At 36.1% G+C, this 23,518-nt stretch overlaps 2 protein-coding genes across 6 annotated transcripts in view; one reads left to right on the top strand and one right to left on the bottom strand.

Annotated features, from left to right (window-relative positions):
* Smr (nuclear receptor corepressor smrter) overlaps positions 1-23,518 on the bottom strand; it is a 239,828-nt gene that overhangs the window by 16,401 nt on the left and 199,909 nt on the right. The gene's annotated exons all lie outside the window — the stretch shown is intronic.
* Positions 12,256-14,788, top strand: LOC141396686 (uncharacterized). Its single transcript, XM_073972320.1, has 2 exons — positions 12,256-12,946; positions 13,149-14,788. Exons 1-2 carry the CDS (start codon positions 12,498-12,500, stop codon positions 14,752-14,754), a joined length of 2,055 nt encoding a protein of 684 aa, XP_073828421.1. The 5' UTR covers positions 12,256-12,497; the 3' UTR covers positions 14,755-14,788.

Raw genomic sequence — 23,518 nt, 5'->3', positions numbered from 1 at the left:
GAAAGACTGCTTCTATTAACCCTTTCTGAAAGAAATGTTGATCCTATAGATCTTTTCTGAAAGAATGGGTGCTTTTATAGACCCTTTCTGAAAGATAGACAGTTTCTATAGACCCTTTCTGAAAGAAAGGGAGCTACAATATACCTTTTCTGAAAGAAAGCTAAAAACCCTTTCTGAAAGGAAGGGTGCTTCTTTCTGTAGAACATTGAATGGATGAGGGTATTTAAGTGGCCCATCAGCACTACAAACTCTTTCTGTATTTATACAAAATGTTGACAATCAAAGCTTTTGCTATGTAATAGAACTGCATTTATTAATTTCTTCCTCTATAAATATGACAGAGAATTCAAAAATAGTAGATTCTTACAGGTTCTGGAACAGAGCAAGTGTTCGTATTAAAATCTATGAAAATAAATTTAAATATGAATATTTTTTTCGTACCCACCCTAATGTAATCAAAGTAGTAGTTACTTTGAATTTTAATTGCACTTACAATAGAAATAATTATAAAAATAGCCAATGTAGGCATAATAAACAGTTATTTGCCTTTGTTGTTATAGAATTTTCAATTTAATGTGTAATTGATTTTATAATTTAATTTAATTATATTATGGCAAAATAATGAAAAAGTATTAAGGCAGAGTGGTTTTTGGACGATAGATATATTTGTAATTGAATTAACATAAGTTAATAAACATAAATTGTATGGTAGGTAAAACAGGACCTGGAGAATTTTAGGGGGGTTAATGAAAGGTACATTTCTTTAAACTCTACTTTAAAATATTTTTATAATTATTTCATTATTCAAATTGACAACTTCAAAGCGCATACATTTGACCAGCCTTGACAACGTTTATTTTTCTTTCTACATGGCATTTCGAATTTTACATTTAAATAATTCTTTTTATCATCATAACCGTCATTGCGCCAATGTAAAAAATATCAATTTCCTTTTATTAATAATTCAATCAAGAAAATTTGTTTGATTTCAGTTTCTAAGAGATGTTGAAGGAAAAACAAAAAATATCAAGCGGCGAACCTTATGCCGCCACAAACAAAAACCCAAACCAAAGACATGAGAACATTTTCTTTATTTAACTTTGAGTTTTCTTTTCCCGTTCTTTGGAGGTTTCTTCTTCGTTAAGGACATTGATAGGTTGTACCAACGAACTTGGTGGAAGAACATAAGCGAAAAGTGACTAAGAAGTTTTTTTTACTAATAAAAATACCTACCCCTAAAAATAAAATGTTGGTCGCCCTGCTTTTGAAATCTAAACGAAGCTCTAAATGTTGCTGGAAAATACACAGCTGCTGCTGTTTGGTTGTGATTGAACGAAAAAAAAAATATTAAATAATTCCATTAGCTATCAATTTCTTTTGCAAGAACAAAGAATAAATAAAGTAGAAAAAACATAACGACAAGCCACAAAAATATATATTTCTAATACCATTAAAAGCCCGTCGATAAAATGTAGCAAAACTACTTAACCTAAGATAAGTTTCTTTGAAGTGACTATATGCAGAAGAGTAAGCAGTCGGCATATAGAGGAGAAATAAAATTGAAAACAATTTAAATATATTTATCTTATTAAAGGTACCTATTTCCAAAACAGAAAATAATAAACATGAAGCTCCATGATATCGTCGGTGTCATGCTTAAGTGTTCCATACGCCATGTTTGACATTTTGAGATAAAGGTACCTTGCAAGGTTTTTAACCATGCTTTTTCAGATTTTTTGGTCGGTTTTCTCTATCTCTTATAGATTCTGAGATATTCAGATGCCAGTATGTTCCATATCCGCTTTGTGACCCAAAAAATCTTGTCGTTTTGTCCCATATCCATTAGGACTGGCGTATGGAACAAAACAAATTTGACCTTTTTAGTTCCATATCCATGTCGTTTGGCGTATGGAACAAAAAGAGACAAAAACGAATTGTTCCGCACTAAAAATGATGGCGTTTGGAACAAAAAATTGCCCATTTTTGCCAAGCTACGGAAAAGTTTGGCGTATGGAACAAATTATTTTAAAGGACTTGGTTTAAAAACTGAAGAATAATAGTTTCTAAATCCAAATATTTTTGAATATTGTATTGTTATATGAAAACGAAAATTTATCAATCGTTTAAACAAAAAATCCCTAGTTTAAAGACAAAATTTTGATGTAAGTCCACAAAAATATACGCAAAAGCGTCCCTTCGACTTGAAGCTAACCGACTACAAAAATGGTATTATAAGAAAATCGCGTTTAAATGTTTTATGTTACCTTAGAAATGCAAAATATCAATCATCACAAATATCAAATATCACAAAAAATAGTGATAAGTGGAAGAAATCCCTTTAATAAATGTTAAGGAAACCTATAATAATGGTTCTTAGTGTATTTATATGAGAAAAATAAATGTTTCTTTTAAAGTCCTGATTTTTAAACTCCACCGTAGCATTTCATATAAGGGAGGTGGAACACAATTAATAAAAAGTGTTTTGGTTGAAATGTGACAAAATGTGTTCCATGTGACACAAACTGCCAAAAACATGAAAAAAAGATTCCATGGAACAATTCAGCAAGTTTTTGCAATTATAAAAATTTGTCATAACTTCTAGACTATCACAGATATTTGACTAAAATAAACTACTGATATATTCTATGAGTTTAGTTAAGTAGAACTGAGTTCTTAAAGTATTGGATTATTGTGTTCATCCTGTATGACCGTAAACATTAACATGAGTTTTTCTCGAATCAGGCAAATGGCGTATGGAACACTTAAGCATGACACCGACGATATGTTAACGCCGGGAGCAAGCGTGTTGTCTTTAATTTAAAACATACATACGTTTGTAAACATTTTTTATGAAAAACATGAGTTGATAATCATTTATTGTTATTAAAATCATACGTAATAGTTTTAAGTTCTTCATTGTAATCTTTCGAATTCTTTAACCGTTATACAAGTCTCAATAAAAAACTAGCTAAACGTGAAGTGTCTTCGCTTTTTATCGAGCATCTCTCCTTTTTATCCATTATAATTTCTTTAATATTTTTATATAATATATTTATTTACTATATTATATATTAAAAAATATTTATTTTACCTACAAAATATAATTTAAAGAATCTAAGAACTCCCATCCCTGCCCTAAACCAGAGAAGAGATCAAATAATAACTGACTATGACATGAGAGAGAGGGTGAAAGTTGTCAAAATATCTTTGCATGGTTGCTAGTTACAGTTAGAACACTAATTAGTACCTTGGGGAAATGACAAAAAGTAAGCACAAGTTCTAAAAGAAAACGAAATGTTTTTTCTTCTTTTCGTATTGTTGGAGGTGAAAAAAGTGAAATCAAGAAACCCCTTTAGCAGCTGCTGCAATTCTTCTTACAATTTTGTATGTGGTAAAAAGTAATGGAAAGAGCTCGTCACAGCATCATCATCAGCAGTCAAGTCAGTCACAAGCAAAATGGATCTCCCAAAAGAACGAGCGGAACACACAACGTAGTAAGTGCTTGGAGATTTTTATTTAATTTACAAAATGGTGTTGATTTTTCATCAACTGACTTTTTTTCGCAGCAATGCTTGATTATAGTATAAGAAACATCATCATCAGCAGCAGCAGTCATGCCATCATCTAGCTAATTCAACAAATAATAACCTTCCTCTTTTACTGCTCCCAGGGATTTACGAAGAAATCATATTTCATTAGCCACCCAACATGCACACACACATTCAAAAAAAGCTAATAGTTATCATTATAATTGCCTTCATCTTCTTCGTGGTACATTACTAGGTATATGCTTGCCTTTCCTTCCTCCTCTGCTCTCGTCCTGCTTTGTGGTATTTGGTTGGATGAATGAATAGATGGATGATGTTATCGCTGTGTTAGCGTTAGCATTCTTGTTGCTTTTGCGATAATCAAAAGAGTGTGCAATTTTAATTGGTAACAATTTAATTACAAATGTAAGCAAAACTTATGGCACAACCACCTACACTGATGTATCCTCTCCACCAAGTTCCTTTCTCTCTCTCTCTCTCTCGTAAATGTAAAGCGAGAATTACACAAGTTGTTTTTCTACCATAGACAGCATTTTAGCAGGCAAACAGTCAAAAACTTGCAAATACCGAGGAATACATGTTCTACTACTCCCTGTGTCCACACACTACACCACATCATATTGGACAAGAGTATTATCACAGCATTTACCAATGAAAAGTCAACATCACAGACATTTAGACGGACATATAACGTACATATGTGTGTAATAAAGCAGATGCAAAACGAAACAGAATAACGTGATTATAACCCTTTTATGAATGAAATGTGTGTATGTGTGGCACTTAATGCTACTAATGCCACGACTGCTGACAACTCTTCCAGAGTGGATAGATGCAGGGAGAAAGGGGAATCCAGAGTGCCAGATTTGAAATACCATTAAAATGGATTTTGTAAATGTCCACCAGAGGAGACACACAACCATTAGAACAAAAAATGCAGGGAATGCTGATTTTGAAATGTGAATTACCAGAAGAAATTAGGTGAGGACATGAGGAAATTTGCACTGTCAGGCTTAGGTGACAAGTCGTTTTTGTTATATTGGCGTCTAACCGAGATGGACATAACTTCCTCTGGATCTAGACCAAATTGGCTTAACGAAGTCAATACAATACCTCTGGGAGGGAACATCTGAAAAACACTCTGGCATTTGACAAAGTAAATAAGGCCAAGGCAAGTCAACACAAGAAATTCTGCAATCAATTAAAATTAGAATCTATGAAAATGTCTATCGACATTCATCCTAGACTTCCCAAACAGAACACCAAATATATGTAAGTGGAGCTCCGAATGCTTCCCAGTGGTGGGAAATTTTAGGAAATATATTTCTCCAAGTATTGGAGAGGTTTCTACCAATTGAAGGAAATATTTTTAAAAGACCGGTCAACGGCAAGTCTTCGAAAGATTACTAAATTCGCTTTGTTTGACCTTCTCCCGTTGAATCTTGTAGTGCAGGAGTTGAAACCCAAGAGTGCTCTCCGGCTAAAGGACATAAATTCATGGCGCAACTCCGAGTATGGTCACGCTGCTATCTTACAACCATAAGGACTATCACTGGGATCGGAGGTTATCTCCACAACTTCGCTTCGGCAAGTTTAATGTACAAATTTCCAGAACTTCCCACCACACTACCCAGTATAAAAGTTATATACCGATGGCTCCAAGACGGAAACGGGCACAGGATACCCTCAATTTACACTTCTCATACAGGTTGAACGAAAATTGTGGTGTCTTTCAAGCTGAGATCCTTGCAATCAAAAAAGCAGCAGAGTTGATAAGTAACATGAAAAGGGACATAGCTGGACCGGTGTCTTACTATGTGGATAGTCCCACTATATCAAGTCTGCTGCGGTTTTTGATTGTAAACTCTTTGGACGCGCTAAAATCAATCGTTACCATGGGTTGGGTCCCGGGTCATTGTAACATCGAAGGAAATAAAAAAAACGGATGACTGGCAAGTTGCGGATCGAAGTCAACCAATATTGAATTCTACAAGTCGATCAAGCCACCCTTGTGCTATTTCAAGCGGCAGTTGGAACAAAGATATGGCACAACGATCCTAGCTGTAAGGTATTCAAGGTCCATTCCCTACAATCCACAAGAGAAACAGAAATAATAGAACACTTATTATGTCGCTGTTCAATGCTCACGACGTGGTTCGTGTTCAAGGCCCGATATGGCTAAGCTGATTAAACTAGAACTTCATGAAATGTATTCCACCTTTGAACCCAGCCTCACACGACACCACATAAGTCAATACAAAGTACCTGTTGGTGCATGGACTTACGGGTAAAATAGGTTTATTTTTGTTGTTCCAAAAGCAATTTGGAACTGAAACATTCTATATATGACATCCCTACTGCATTCTCTCTTTCGTTGTGGTGATAATTGTTAACAAGAGTAGCAAAGTTATAAAGCTTAGCATTCGTATTATTATTGTTTACCCATTATGATGCCAATGAATGTGATGAGTAAAATACATCCTCCTATTGCTTCTAAAGTTAGTAGAGAAACATAAGAGAGGCACAAAAACCATTTTATAATTAGTTAAATGTTTTCCATAAGTATATTTGCCTTCGTGTCACCCATCATCAACGTCACCACCACCACTCTAGCGTCATCATTACAATTAAACTTCATGGAAGATAGACCCAAAAAGGAGGAATGTAAACAAACAATCATTAACTAACTTTTACTGATTAAGAAGAGTTGTTAAAATTTTGTAAATAATATTCAGAGAAGATGTGTATCATGGAGTAAATAAAAAACGGAAAGAAATGTATGTGGATAAGGTAATTACAATCAATGTGTATGTCAAAGGTTGTAGGAAAACTTTTAAGATAAGTTAAATAATTATTGGAAATTATATTGAGTATAAAAAGTTATCAGAGTAAAGTCCTCGGTACATAAGCAGCTTGACATTCTTGGTTATGTCATTTCTGGCAAAAGATTAAAGAACGGACTATATAATTAGAAATGACTTAAACAAGAAAGCCTGCTGCCTCGATACATAGCCTTAAAGGAGTTTTTTTTTTCTAGAGAAGAATACTTCAATTTGAAAGAAACCTCTTTTGCAAAGATTATGGTAATTTCTTGAAAACTAACCCCATAACCTTATCCTTCACACATATTTGGGTATAATATCATCTTTAAATCCCAAAAGTACATGCTAGAACTTCAAAAAAGTACTAGTTTTTTGAATTTATGTAAAAATTTATTATAAATGTTGCTTTGTATGATTTCCAATATCTACAATTCCTTCCAATTACTGATTCAATTACTACTATTGGTAACAATTTGGAGGATTTCATTTTGATTTTGTGATGATGAATCACAAACTAAGTGGCCACGCAAATCACAATTCCCCCCTCGAAAAATATTCAAATAGTCTTATAACAAAAACACACACCCGTCAGCTAATCGAACAATATTGAAAATAATTTAATTGAAAGATTGTGGTTCAGCAGCAAACCAACAATCATTCTCATCAATGAATTTGACACTGGTTGGCAGGCAGCAAGAGCCCCAAAAACGAATGAGAAATAGTATTTTAATTTTCATAATAAAACTAATTGAATTCAAACCCCTCCGCAAAAAAACAACACAATATGCATAGAAGAAAACAAGGTGCAAATGAAAAATTCTACTAAATTTCCACAGAGACACATTTTAGTTTCACAAAGGAATGGGAAATTTGGTAGTTTAGTTGGTCGAGCGAGCGGTCAGCCAACATATGATTGTATTTTTCCATTAAAAGGATTTTTAAACAAAAAATCCATCCACGCAGTTGAGTAACATGGTGCTCGCTTCACCATCCATTACAAGAGGAGCTTAGTGCATACTCAAACGCCCAAACACATACATACATTTCATCCCCCTTAACCTCCATCTATTTCCCTTAGAAATGATGCTATGCTCGTTTTGGTGGCAACAATTAGCGTAATTTGAATTGTGTTAAAAATTTTATGAAATTACCCAACACAAATGGTAAATGTACGACGCAACATCAACACGGGGCCATTATTGATGGCGAACAGTAGAATGAAATAGCATTTTGATGGAATCATATTTCCCCTGAAATGTGGACGATTATTTAGTCCAATGATACCACTAATTTTGAACGAACGGCTGAAATATCGATATGTTCTTTGTGGACTAAGGTGGTTTTAACTCAAAGGGAAAAAATTGACGTGTTTAGTTTTGTTAGATTTTAAGATTAGCAAAGTTTGAGCACAATCGGAATACGTTAGTTAACACGTGTCACTGGGGCCTCGAAGTTCTTTCACATTTTTCCAATTTTTCAAAAACCCAACCATTTATTTTACATTTGCACCATCTTTTTTTAATCTTTTGTCGAATTTCCATAAAAATCTGCTTTACATCGCCACCTTTTTTCATTTTTTAAGGGAACAAAAAAATCAACAACATTTTCACTGTGTTACAACAAAACACAAGGTAGTAACTGACATCCGCAACATGTGTTGGATTTTCGCGAATAACATAACATTTAAGTGGAGTGGAGAAAATGATATGATGATGTTCCTACTGCTGCCGTTTGTGTTGTAAATTCTATGCCGGTAGCATGATTGTGTGATTGTTTTGGTATTGTTGTTACGCTAATACCATTGATATTTCAATCACTTAACACAAGTTAGCAGTAGCACAATATGCCAGGACTTTTGTTGGTGTCAGCAGATCTCACCACCTGCCCACCCACCTAGCCGGGCAGCCAGCCAATCCAACCAACAAGTCCTTCCTCCTTTACACAGTAGTGATGACAATAAAAACAAAAAAGCCACGCTTTTAACGTATTTACCAATGATTCGAGGGATTTTGTTCTTGTGGAGCTATTTGTTGCTGTTGTTGTTTCATTACTTTTGGCGGCGTTGATTGTTTGTAATTTCGTCTAATTGCTTCGGTAAGAAAAACTCATTGGACAGAAAAAAACACTGTATTGCATGGAGTTGTGGCCAATTGAGAAGTGCAAAAAATCAACTTTAGCCGATTCTATGACAATTACAAAGCGCCAAAAAGCCATTCAAAGAGAGATCAAAAGGAATTGTTAAGTATACAATAACAATTTCATTTTAATTGATATCTTGTCACCAAAAAAGGCGGGAAATGGAAAAGCAACGACCAACACAACCACAGAGGAGAGAATCGAAACATTGACTGGCTAATTTGAAAGCCCAGGCACTTTGAAGTTGTTTCTCATAGACATTTTCAAAATTAAAAAAATTAACACGATCCGTCAAAAGTTCACGAGTTTAAAGACAACTCTTATTTTAGCTAGGGAGAGATAAGCAAACTTTCAATCAATCGATTAGTTGACTTTTTGCCTTCAAAAGTTTATAAATCTAAATCAGTTCTTGGTTGTGGAGAATATCGAGAAGTCAACACTGCGGCTTTTAGCACATATTGCCGTTATTGTTCCATTTCTATTCCCTGATATATTTTATATAGCCTTGAAATTCCCCTACCATACCTTTGCAAACATTATCTGTTTTCCAATTTTTTATCAAATTTAATAGCCTATGTTTGCAACATCTCCAATCATCGGCATTTATTATGACAAACAATTATCAAATCAAAGTTACAATACCGACAACAATTGCTCTGGGGAAACGAGAGTTTCTGTCCTTTTTATCGTTTCTTTTGTGGTAAACACGAGACAAACATACAAAGCCACAAAATACCCAAACACACACAAAGCCAGGCATAGAGTCAAACAAATATCCCAAATCAAAAAGGAAAAATTTAATGTTTTAATAATAATGTTTTTGTATAATCATTTCAAAAGGAGTAAAGTATCTGACAGCTACAAGGAAATACTCCAACACCCACCCACCCGCAAACAACCGCTACCAGGAGAATGTAAACAAAAACACACACAAGACAACTGCTACAACAATACTTCATAAATTGGGGTCTATTTGTTGAGGAGCAAAGTGTGGTAAAGATTATTGAGGCCGAGAAAGAGAGAAAAAGCGATAATAGAGACAAATGTGTTTGGGAGGAGGTTTGCCCGTAGTATTCTTGTGTGGTAGGGGGTATGAATCCAAAACACGTGCACGTGCTTTTCTCTGTTGCAAACATGTGGAAATTCAACATAAAGAGATAATTTTCATTTCATAAAGATTCCTTTTTTACCACAAGAGAGAAGTGGCAGAAGAGAATATATTGAAGCTAAGAGTTCAATTTTGAAAAGAACAAAAATGTCAACTGATAATTTCAACGAATGTCAAGGAAATTAATCACCATTTATGTCCAAATGTTTTCAAAATTGGTGTTTTTAGAAAACGAGGTTGAGGAAAAGATAAAAACTCCGTTTTAGGTTAATTCAAGACCAACATTCACCACTCATGGAAACTATACATACAATATAAGGAAGTTAGGGTAGCATAATATAAAATCTGGAAGTTAAGATAAATGGAAACAAGTATAAAGTATCTGTCAGTTGTGCCGACAGAGATATATACCCTCAGTCTCGGATCTAAAGAAAAGAAATTAACACATCACTTATGACGTCTATAGGATTTTTGGGCCAATTTCTCAAGCCGTCTGTCTACTAAAGAATACCTTAAAATGTCTTCGGTCTACTATAGAAGACCTTAAGATTTTTTTTTGTCTATTGGCGAATACCTCAAAAGGTCTTCTGTCTACTATAGAAAGACATAAAAAGGTCTTCTGCCTACAAGGGAAGACCTTAAAAAATCTTCTGTCTACTAAGGAAGAACTTAAAAGGTCTGCTGTTTACTATAGAATTAAAAGGTCTACTGCCTTAAAATGTGTTCCTTCACTCTAGAAGACCTTAAATGGACTTCTATCTAGTAGGGAAGTCCATAAAATGTCTTCTTTCTACTAGGGAAGACCTTAAAAGTTCTTCTGTCTACTCCTATCTTCGAACAAAATATTACGATGCCCAAAATTTGAACCAAATCGGTCTATCCACTCGTGAGATATCGTTCGCACCAGCCCGTCAGACAGACGGACGGACATGGCTAAATCATCTCCAAATTGTCTGAAACGGATTTCTTATAAAAACTTACTTGGGGTCTAAGACCATCATTTCGATGAGGCACAGTTTTGGTCGTATCAAAGTGTACATACCCTCATTAGCCTAAAGGCTGAGGATATAAACAAAACTATTCAAAGGCAGGTCTTAAACTGCACTTTTCCGATATTTTGTGCGGGAGGTACCGATATAGTCCATATTCGAACCTGATCTATGTATGGTAGAAATATTACGTTGGCCAAATTATGGGCTAAATCGGTTACTCTCTTCCCATTTTTGAGAAAAATTTTGAACTTTTGTGGGTGTGGTGCCCGAGAGAGTGGACCGATATGGTCCATCTTTGAACTTGATCTAAGTTTAGACATAATATTACGAGTACCAATTTTTGTACCAAATCGGTAGATTCGTTTGAGTTATCGAGCGCCACACTGTCAGACGGACGGACATGACTAAATCAACTCCAATTTGTCTAAAAGTGATTTCGTCCATACATACTTAAACGTTACCCGCTTGCAATGAAAATGACAATTGCTGTAATTTAAGTAGTCCAGAAATAGTTCTAAGCGATACAAGTACACAAATGACCACTAAGTAATGCGAAGGGAACCAATTGACACCTTTTTATCCCCAAGTAAACGGCGATTATTCACTCTTAAATTAAATCCACAATTTTTTCGTAAACGACGATTTGTATAAATAATTCACATTTGTAGATTCACTTTGGCAGTTTTGTTGAGATGTGTGTTTTACTTACTTTTTGTATGTATGTCAAGCTTAATCTCATATTTGTTGTTTTCAAATTTAAAAACAACAAGTTTAAAGTGGGATGTAGTTAAAATTGATTACTTTCGGGGATGGCAGAGAAGACTAGTTCTTTGTTTCAATACAAAGAACTAAGAGAACTGATGAGTCCAAGTGGCGTTGGACGAAACTAGTCTTCTCTGCCATCCCCAAAAGTAATCAATTTTAACTACATCCCACTTTAAACTTGTTGTTTTTAAATTTGAAAACATACAAATAGTAAGTAATTCACATTTTCTTAATAACTAACATATAAATGCAGCAATCAATAACAGAAGCTGGTGGACTGAACATATTCGTACCTATTATTCACATTGTTCTGGTATAAAAAAAGGAATACGAAGGAAATATACAATTTGCCATCTTCCTCTCTCTCTACCCGCTACCAATGAAAATTCTAATTGTCACAATTAGTCCAGAAATAATTCTAGGCCGAACTAGTACCAAATCGTCACAAAGTAATGCTTGGAACTACTATCTACAGGTAATGCATAAAAAGTCAATTGGTTACCTCCTATGACATCCCCATGTTAAAGTTTACAGTTGATTGCACTGTGAGGGGTCTAAAGTGGAACTAGTTACTGTAACTCTAAGAATCGACGAGTTACTGATGCCGAACTAGTTCATCTTGCAAGCGGGTAGCTTCTTAATAAGCCATCAGCTACTCCCACCTCTGTGTTAGGTTTACAACAGAGCAAGATTCTCCTTTCACATAAATTCCCCATTAAAGAGATTGGAAATCATGACTACAGAGAACATGCAAGAGAGCAATTGTCTGCCTTTATAAGGCAATTGTCCTTTTTTACAATTAGCCATGCACATTACAACCGCCAAAACCATAATGTTTCGCACACACAGCACAAACACAAGTAAAAATACGCAAAACAACTGAATTGAATTGAACTGCAAGAAGGTCCTGTGACATGTGTATAAATAGGCAGGTTAAATGATGGACGGTTAACAGTTATAAACGAATTATCAACGCGACAGGACATAAAGAAGTCGTTAAAAAATTAAAACGAATATAAATAAAATTATACAATCATAATTAATGGAATACATATCACACACACAAGAAAAAATATTAATGAATTAACAATTTATCAAAAAAATTTAAATTAAACAATTAAAAAATATGTTTACAAATTGGCTAACCGGCACAACTGGTAGTAATTCCTCCTCGAGTACAACAAATCGTTTACAAGAACCACCAGTTCAGATGCCACCTAATGGATTATCTTTGGCTAATGTGATTAATAGTGGTCTAAATCCAAATATGATAACAACACCGCCGGATGTAATTTTAGAAGTGGGACCCGGTCCCACGACAATGCGTTTTATGGCCCACAGCATAATGTTGGGCATGCATAGTGGTTATTTACGTTCCGCCATAAGATTAGATGAACGCGGTGCCACACATAACGGAGATTTTATTGTGTATTTAAGTAATGTTACGCCAGAACAATTTGCACCGCTCCTATCCTATATGTATACTGGATATTTGGATTTAAATGTGGAAAATATTTTTGGTGTTTTGCTGGCAACACATGTTCTGCATATGCCTAGAGCATTGGAAATTTGTAGGTGGGTTGAATTCAGTGAAAAGAAAAAACTATTTCGAAAGTGGCTACAGGAAAAAACTCATGTTATTTTTTTAATTCCTGTGGGGATTTTTTAATTGGTATAAATGTTCCATGAATGACTATAGTGAAGTGCTTTTTTTGCCTATTCCCAAAATTAATTTAATTCTAATTCCCAATTCTCCCCCATTTTACCGTTATTTCAGATCTTATTTGGCTCGTGCCCAAGCTGAGGGTTATTTCGGTAATAGCAGCAGCAACACTGCTCCACTGTCAAATTCCCTTAATAATACTGCCACCAGTCTCACTTGCCAATCAGCACCAAAAATTATTAGACCCATTGCTAGTAAACCACAATTGGCAAATTTTGGATTTTTGCCCTTGGGTCATCCACCAATAGCAGCATCATCTGTTACACCGCCATCATTAGGATGTCGAAGTTCTACGGTAACCGCAACTTGCAGTGGTAACTCCACTGCTGCTGCTATAACATCTTTGGGAAAAGTTTATGAAATGGAAACAAATAAAGATGATGACGATGACATTGAAGTTGACGAATTAGATAGACAATCATTGAAATCTCATGAGCGTGTGACCTATGGTGGCCAGGCGACACTTGCAAACAATACAGTTGTTGATGATGATGAAGAAGATGTAGAAGTTTTTATCGATACAACATCCGAGGATGCTGATGTTGTTGTGGAAAATGATACACAAACAAAGTTAAGCTTCAAACATCAAAAGGCAAACTCGGGCAAAGAGTCTGGTCACCACTCCAACACACATGGAAATACTAGGAAACATGATAGAGCTCACAAAAAATCTCACCGATCAGATAAACGACGTAAATCTGGCAACAACAACAATACATTGTCATCGTCGTCGGGACTACAAGTGGCCAAGGCACCCATACCAGCCTCTCAATTGGATACTTCAGAGGCAAATAAGGTTATTATAGATGTGGCCAGTTGTGATGGTCCAGTGCGTTTTAAACGTATCCTCAATACAGCCTATGGCCATAAACCAGAAACTTGTTCAATATCAGCCGCTGGTAATCATCATCATATGAATGCAACACCTGGCCAAGAACGTTCTCTGCAAAGTGTTTCATTGTCTTTTCATCAACAAATGGCTAAAACCATTAGTCAACAACAACACTTGAATAATGCCGAAGAATCGGAAAATAGCGAAACATCAAATGGAAGTATTGGTGCAGGAGGTGGAAGTGGTGGTACAGCCCCCAAACTTGGTCGCAAAATACAAAATGAAATTTTTGTATGCGTCTATTGTAAGCACACCTTCAAATCCCAATACTGTTATCAGAAACATGCGAAGCGACATTTAAACCCCTTAACCCTACAAGCCACTTGCGTACCCCCGCCAGAGAAGAAGTCTATCATGGATGAAAGTGGCTCAGCTTCTTCATCATCGTCGGTTGTAAACTCACACGAGCAACATTCAACAAATTTACAAAAAATACGACCATTTGTTTTGAGAAACTCGAGTGCGAATGGCCCTTCGTCATCTAGTAGCAGCAGCAGTACCGCTGAATTCTTAAGGCGTGAAGTTCGTCCTTTGGATATGAATGTACAATATTATCCCTGTAAGACATGTGGCTGTAAGTTTCCCAGTTATTATTTTGTACACAAACATCGTAAAATGTGTCATGCTGAGGAGGAAGCTGCAGCACAACAAAATACTACCAACAGCAGTACTAGCGGTGCTACGACAATGGAAGCAGCAATAAAGACTTCATCTCCCAATGATGACAACAATATGGAAGAAGATGAAGGGCGACAAGCAGAAAAATAATATTAAGACTCAATAAGAAGTCTCTAAAATTAAAAAAAAAAACACACACAAATTACACAAAATTAATAATTTTATTTAACAAACAAAAAAGTAACAGTAATAATCCACACATATCGAGCTTTAGCATTTAATGTTGAGAAATATGAGAGAGAGTAATTAATTATCTATGCTATATCTATGAAACGCACGAATTTAGAAAATATAAATTTAATTGAAAACAGAAATAAAAATATTTTTTTAAGAAATTTTATTTTGATAAAAAAAAACAACCCATATTCATGATAACCTGAAAGTCGTTGAAAGGGAGCAAATGGAAAATCTGTGATTTTCACAGAAAAAATGCAAAAATGAGTTAGCAAAAAATCTGGTTTTAGGAAAAGTATACAGTTCCTGAAATAATTTGTGAAAAACCAACTCATCCCAGGTTAATACCTGTATGTATAGGTTAATACCTATGTATAAAGAGGAACATGAAGGAGTGAACGAGTAGTGGTTAATTTGCACACTACCCCTGCAAGAATTCTATAGTTAAGAGCAGGGTTTCGGAGTCGAGCCATTTTTAGTTCGACTCCGACTCCGACTCTGGAGTCAACTTTTTTCACGACTCCAGACTCCGGAGTCGACTCCGAGAATAATTTTCAATACCGCTCAAAAAGATTAAATATGTAAAAGTTTCCAATTGTTTCCTAAATGTTGGCTTTTTCATAAAATATTCCATGACAGAACTTTCGTTCAACTACAAAACTAACATATGAATCCTGAAATTATCCCCTTAATCTCAATAAAACCGAAGTTATTTTCTACTGGCACCCTCCCCGTGAGAAAATCGTTAAACTTTGAACATTGTCAGCTTGAAGGAGCTATAGAAACGTTGACCTGTATAAGAAACAATATGTGAAATTAAAACAATTCGGCTTGATAAGAATTCTGTGACGAATTTAAAATATATAACTTAAAACTCTATACTGAATTCAACAGACATACTGACATGACAAAATAGGCACAGGATTTGATTATGGTTGAGGTCAAATGATGGTAAATACCTTTGCCTCATTCTCTAACTGAGTATAACATAGTTTTTGCCTACATGGTGTCATAGTTTTCTAATAATATGAATAAACGGACCAACAAAATTATTTGTTCGGATATTTTTCATATAAAGGCCCCCACTCATTAGTCAGTCTGACTGCCAGCATTTATTGTAGTATGTGTAAATTTTTGAAATTTTGAGAATGTATGTGTGTGTTTTCCAAGACTGATGAAAATCAAAATAGTTTTGATTTCAAAATGAACCCCCATCAGTCTGGGTGAATTGTGTTTATTTTCAAATTGTCAATAAATAATTTTGAAATACAGAAAATAATGTTGGTGTTGGAACACAAGAAACGTAGAATTCATTCATTTTTGGAGGAGAAATTCAAGATTTTTAGACTTGAATGATGGTTCGTGCTACACACTTGTCAGTCACACATACAGAAAGGGTTCATCGGACTGACGGCACAGACTGATAAATGAGTGGGGGCTTTAAAGGGGAGTACACACTAACAGTCAAAACTGGCAGTCAACGTACTTTTAGGACAATTTTCCGGCAAATAACAACTTTTATTTAGCTAAAAACGTTTGAAATACAATATTTACGGTATTATTTAGAGATTACAAAAGAAATTTTTCAGTTAGGTTTTGATATTCACGAAATAGACCTCGATGACTGTCAGTTTTGCTTGTCAATGTGTACTATACTTAAGAATAAAATAGACTGAATATGTGGAAAAAATTTTGCCCGGAGTCGGAGTCGAGTTATTTTTTTCGACTCAGACTCCGACTCCAGCAAAATTGCTCGACTCCGACTCCGGCTCCGAAACCCTGGTTAAGAGACGGAAAATTAAACTGATAATATATTGCCTGTAATATACAATGTTTCGATGGATGTCTCAGTCTGTGGCACACATTTCGCCACAGATCCGAAAAAGAAATCTCATCACAAAAGACAAAAATGCTCCAATAAAAATCTCTGTGATAGCGACTGAAACTTTTTCTATTAAGAAGGCTTCATATTAATGTCATTATATGTACTTAGTAATAAAGACCCCTGAACTGTCTGCCATTTAGGCACAAGAATCCAAGAAGGGGGACTATTGGCCATGTGGCCGGTTATACCACATCACTGAAAATGTTCTTCAATAAAAATTCTCAAAACGTTAGAATGACCCAAACTGTAGTACAAAGTATGCGGGGGCTTAAGCCACATCTTCGTCCAACCCATTTTCCATAATCCTTCGAATAAAGGGTTCCGGAATTTTGGGAAAGTGAAGTTGTGACCGAACAAAACCTATTTGAGATCCCCTAACACCCGGGAATCAGGCGACCGCGTGCCCAACGGTGTTCTTAGCTTTGCAGTTAGGTACCAACTGTATTATAACCTAGCCTCGTTGATACTTGGGCACCTCAACGAGTCCCTACCATTGTAGAGGCGGGCTATGCCAGGGCATGGACAATATCGGTAAAATTAAAATGCTTATAATTTCGGTAAGTAACGATATTCTTTGGTAAGTTAGCGACCAATAAAAAGAAGTCGTAAAGTTCTACCGATAGCAACAGAGTTGTTAACTTTTTTTTGATTTTTTCATTCATAATTTTGCGTTTTAATGTTACTCAAAAAATGAGTTAGAGAATCGCACTACAGATCAGTCTTCGGGCCGTAGAGTTAGGAGGGAAAGACGTAAAAGTTCTTGGCCTGGAAAAAATCCACGCCAACTTAATAAAGCAGAGCAAGCAGTTATTAGCCCTTCTGGACAAGACTCTGAATCTGCGACTCATACTAACAATCTCGAATATGCATTCTCATCTGATGATCGGATGAGAGAATGTTGAATGAGAATAAAGCCATACAGAGGTAATTTACTATGTAGTCCAGGATCGGAATCTATTGAGAAGGGCCGACCGTCCTGGACTCTCCAGACAAGATGTGCACGTGACAGGAGGGCCAGCGGTCGATAAATCCAACAGCCATCCCGTGACCTCCAAACACATTAGAACCGTGGATGGGGGAAAAGAAGGGGCTATAAAGGGCACTCAACTTCCTAAAGAGAATAACGGAAAGAGAGGGGAAATTGATACGGTTAAACCTAAAGGTAATTGAGAAGTTCGAAAGAACTCGCCCTCAAATACCCAAAAAGTCCTGCACTATAAATAGACTCTCCTCTCCTCTTGGAAAGTCAACGGCCGAACTGACTAGGTAGGGGTTGGTCTCTGCCCGAAAGAATATGGAACCAAAAGAAACACCACCGCCTACTTTGGCTAAGAGGGCCAGATCTACGGAGGAGTCACATCCTCGAATCCTCTACTTCTTCCGTCTGCTACACGCAATCGGAGCTGAAGAGAAATACCTCTAAATAAATATCTCTAAGACAACCACAATATATCCTCCAAAGCATAGCAACTAGATTTGTTGGGATAGGTGGGCATTTGAACAAATGTGAAATATCGTGAGGGCTTAAGGACACTAAGGAGGTGACGATCGTGGGAACCTCTACTCCAGGATTGACACATTATCCATAATTTTTCCAAGTAGGCACCATTTGGGGTGATGGTAAGTAACTCTCCTCAAGAAACTTCTTCTTAATCTTCTATCCAACAAGAAAACTCTCTCATATGGCCAACATTGAGCCCATACTATAAAGATGCTTGTCCTTTTCAAGGATACCAATTACATGCCGTAGATAGTTGGACTTTTTATAATTCTTTCCAATGAAATGCTTTAAACAAAAATCAATTTGATTTCTTTTTTCTCCACAACAATAATTAAATGTATGTACACACGAAGTGCATACATATCTGAATATATATTCATATGTAATTATGTGATATAACTTTAATTATGATATAATAAAAATGCTGTGTATAGTGTTGTGTTGAGACAGAGAAAAAAACAACAACCCCTGCAATTTAATTAATCAAAAAATAATAACAATGATTTAATCGAATATGCATATTATATTAATTAAATTCCCCTTAAACATAACAAAATGAGTATTTTTTCGAAGAATGGGAAAATGGATGGATGGAAAGTTGACACACTAGGCCAAACAATGGCCAGAGCAGCATCAACATAAATGTGATAATAAAATTTAATAAAAATTATCTTTAACAAATGCACGCTGCCACCCACCAGCCTAGGCTCAAAAAATAATATTCAATTGGTTGTCATTATAGAGTTCCCTTCCACTCTCTGCTCCCCACTAACTTAATATGTAAGCGCTAAAGTGTTTATTTTTCATAAATTAAATCATTAAAAAAATCAAAACAATATCACTTGCGGCAAGCAGCAACCTCCCTCCGTTGTCAATTCTATGGGGACCAGAAAAAAGGGTACACATGCTCACAAAAAAGTGTAAAAAATAACATCAACTAAATGACAGCCATCTACCGGACGGGGCACCACACAAGCGTTTATCACAAAAAATTTAATTTAATTGAGTTTAATTAACTCACTGGGGAGACAAATGAACGAACGAACGGCCGCTCGTCGGTCAGAATAAAATGTGCAACAAAATTAAAAGGAACTTAAATTTTCAAATAAAAACAAAACAAAACTCAAATCAACGCATTGCAGCAGTTGTTGTTGTGATGGAGTCAAATGGAAACAGAAATCTCCCCCCTTTTTCACACTGCCAACAATTTAACCATAAATGAAAACATTTTAAATTACAACGACAACAAAAGAAACGCACCCTCACAACCACCAAAAAGGTAAAACAAACAAACAATTGGCAAACCAAGCAAGAGACCCACAAAAAACAGGCATAGCTTAAAGGGGTAGATGATAGAATGATGGTTGGTAGCGAACGTCCGCTAGAGTGGCAACGGCAGAGCATATTTTTGTGATGATTGTTTTTTACATCCATCAATTATTCATTGAGACATTCAAAAGATGACAGCATAGCAGCATAGCATGGAGTAAAGAGCAAAGAGCGGCTACTGGCAAGCAACCAACAACCAACCATCATCTCTCATCACAACTCGGGAGAACTTTTGATTTCGTTTTTTATATATTTTTGTTAAATGTATAAATTACATTAAATATAAATCGTTGGTTGGATATAATGTACGTATGTACGCTTGCTGCTGCCCTTTATACCAACTACTATGAACGTCCGCCCGCCCTCCTCTCTCAACCAAGCATCATCGCTCCCAAAAAAATATGCAATGATATTTAATTTTTAAAAGTAATACACGAGGGCCGTTGCCACTGCTGCCTGGTTCTTGTTGTCCTCCTATCTCTCTGGTTAGCTTGGTTGACTATCAATAACCAGCCAAAAAAGCAAAAGCATTGCCCCACCAAGGGCCAGCAGAAAATGTAAGCAAAAGAGATCTCTTGCATAATTTAAGGCATTTTAACGTGCATTTTGTTGTACTCCTTTTTTTAATGAAATTTTCATTTATTAAGATAATTGCTTGGCTTCGTTTTATTGCCTCGCTCATCCGGTCACCTCCTCTCGCAGTTCGACAAACAGTTTTTTTTCTCGATTGGGGTTTAAGTGTTTCCGCATGATGAATTTACCAAGAGGGCATTTCAAAAAAGCAAGTTTCTCAGCGATTTAACGATTTAAACAAAACACAGCAGCAGCAAAACAAATGCGACATCAGTATTTTTAATGAATAAATATGGAGAAACAAATATTGATTATGGTAAAAAGTTAAAAATAGAAGAGAGAGAATATTATCGATTATATTTCAGACTATGTTTGGAATATAACCAACTACCCAGCAAAATTTTAAGGAAGGGGTTCCATGCGATGACGGGATTTTATGGCATCTTTTGCATTGGTTCAAACGAAGTCGTGAAAGATCCGATCTATACATTAGCATTTGAACCAATACAAAGGAAGTCGTGAAAGATCCGATCTTTTCATCAGCATTTGAATCCATGCAAAGGAAGTCGTGAAAGATCCGATCTTTTCATCAGCATTTGAACCCATTCCATCGATCCAATAGAGATGAATTTTGTGTTTTTATTTATACAATGTTTTCTAAATATATAAGATTAATTATTTACAATAGGCTTGATGTTGTCGGAGACTCGATATCACAACCAACGTTGTCAAAACTCTCGTTGTAATGATAATGTCATTGCAAAGGGTTGGTGCCAAAGCATTGGTGGAAATGACATGCCAAAGAATTGGTGATCCATTGGTAATCCAAAAACGAATAGCATCTTTTGGGGTCCACGCTCATATAAAATTCATCGATGAAGATGCTAAAAAGATGACATGCCAGCTCACTTGCCCCCATGATTCAATGACATTTTTGGCATCGAACATTTTGCTGGGTATGTATATTACCCATACGGAATAAGGCGGGAGTATCAATATAGATATACCAAGCAACGTCCTGATTACTACTATGACATGGAAAACACTTTTGGTACATATTTCCTTCATGGCATGTGGACAATTGCCTCGATTCGTCGAAAGCCCCGTAAATGTCACCCATACCCAGCAAAATTTGAAGGAAGGCGTTCCATGCGATGGCGTGATTTCATGGCATCTTTTGCATCGGCTCAAACGAAGTCGTGTAAGATCCGATCTTTTCATTAGCATTTGAACCAATGCAAAGGAAGTCGTGAAAGATCCGATCTTTTCATCAGCATTTGAACCCATGCAAAGGAAGTCGTGAAAGATCCGATCTTTTCATCAGCATTTGAACCCATTCCATCGATCCAATAGAGATGAATTTTGTGTTTTTAATTATACACAATTTTCTAAATATATAAGAATAATTATTTACAGTAGATTTGATGTTGTCGGAGACTTGAAACCACAACCAACGTTGTTAAAACTCTCGTCGTAATGATAATGTCATTACAAAGGATTGGTGAAAATGAAATGCCAAAGCATTAGTGGAAATGACATGCCAAAGCATTGGTGTAAATGACATGTCAAAGCAATGGTGTAAATTACATGCTTTGGATCCAAAAATGAATAGCATCTTTTGGGGTCAACGCTCATATAAAATTCATCGATGAAGATGCTAAAAAGATGACATGCCAGATCACTTGCACCCATGATTGAATGGCATCTTTGGTATCGAACATTTTGCTGGGTAAAAATGATAAAAACTCGAATTGAGGTTTTGAAAAAGTTGATCTGCCTATTTGCATTTCAAAAATGTTTAATTTAGCAAAAGCTTTTTGTTAACAACAACTCCTTGAATTTACAAGAGATTACATAACACGGGTGTCTAAATCCTGACTAAGACTTTAATTTCAACATTGTTAAGAACGAAAAATCCACCCAAATTCAAGTATCTCGATGTTTATAAGGCCAGTCAACTGTTAAACGTTCCATCGGTCTTGGAAGTAAATATCGCTTGCACCAATAATTCGCTGCGATTGAACCTAGCAAATTCCGCAAATCAGATTGCGGAATTTGAAAACTATAATTTTGAGCGCGCCAATGCTGGTCCCAATCCCGGTAGAGAAAGGAGGAGAGATCTTGTCGCGAACCAACAAGGTGTATTGAATATCTCACAGTACATCTTTGGGATGAGCGACATATGTCAGGTAGTGACCTCCTACCCCAAAAGAGATCCCCTAACACCGCGGTGTTAAGCGACCACGCAGTCATGTCCTATGCCATGACCGTCCTCAGAACCCTTCTTTCATAAATTCATTATGGATGGAATTACATTAACGATTGTAATGGAGCTTCGTCTCCCCATTCCAGAGACACATTGAAAAACGTAGGCAGCATGGTCTTAGCGTGGTGCAAATAACCCAGCATCACTGCAAAGCGGCGACTGGTGAACTTCTTCTTTACCTTACCAGAACTGATATAGACATCGCTTTGGGTCAAGAAACCTATTTGTACAAAAAAAAAAAAAAGAACGTTTTCTGGACTAAACGATGGACGTTACTCTCTATTCTATTGATCGAAGACAAGATAGAAGACAAGAACTTGTATTGTAGCTAAGAAAAGTCTAAATCTTATTAAAATCTACAATTACAGTGACAGAAATATCACTGGTCTAGGTGCAAGCCTTTGGTCTACCCCCAGCTTCATGCCTTATAAAATCAATGGGTGCGCAAACTAGTGGACGAGACATCGGGCAGTTGCAGTTTGATAATGGGCTGTGATGCAAATGCTCATCACTTCCACAGGGGAATCAATGTCACCAATGTGATAGACGGGTCCATATTCGATTTTATTTTGACAAATAATCTGAAAGTATGCAATAACGGAAATTCGGCCAACTTCTAGAATAGGGTAAGAGAGAAGTTAGTAGACCTCACTCTTACAAATATGGAGAATATGGCTACATTGGACTGGAGGGAATCGGAGGAATGCTCCTTTGCGGACCACAGTGCGATACACTTTCAAGTCCCTTATATATGTAAAAAGCAACCGCCTGATAGGAACCCCAGACCAAATGTTGTACAGATTGGGACATATATGAGAATAGTGCTGTATAGCGCGGTCAGGAAAGCTAAAAAAAAATTTTACGTTTTTATTGACGCAATAGAGGGATTAATACAGCGGCAAGATTTCGAAAGGTGATCTCAAAGCAGCCAAAACCTATTGGGAGCATCAAACGAAGTAATGGCACGAGGACGAACTTCGCTCTTGATACTCTAGACCTACTGGCAAAGACCCACTTTCCGTGGAGCAAGGATGCTAATTCTTATCCTGGTTTGGATACGAATAGAACCAACACTCCTGACGAGAGGGTCTTTGCTGATAGATCGATAAGCTAATTCAAAGATTTC

Source organism: Musca autumnalis, unplaced genomic scaffold (assembly GCF_047663935.1).
Source record: "Musca autumnalis isolate F117 unplaced genomic scaffold, ASM4766393v1 scaffold_3, whole genome shotgun sequence".
Lineage (NCBI taxonomy): Eukaryota > Metazoa > Arthropoda > Insecta > Diptera > Muscidae > Musca > Musca autumnalis.
Note: the sequence above shows the minus strand (reverse complement) of the source record. Positions and strands in the feature narration are given on the sequence as shown.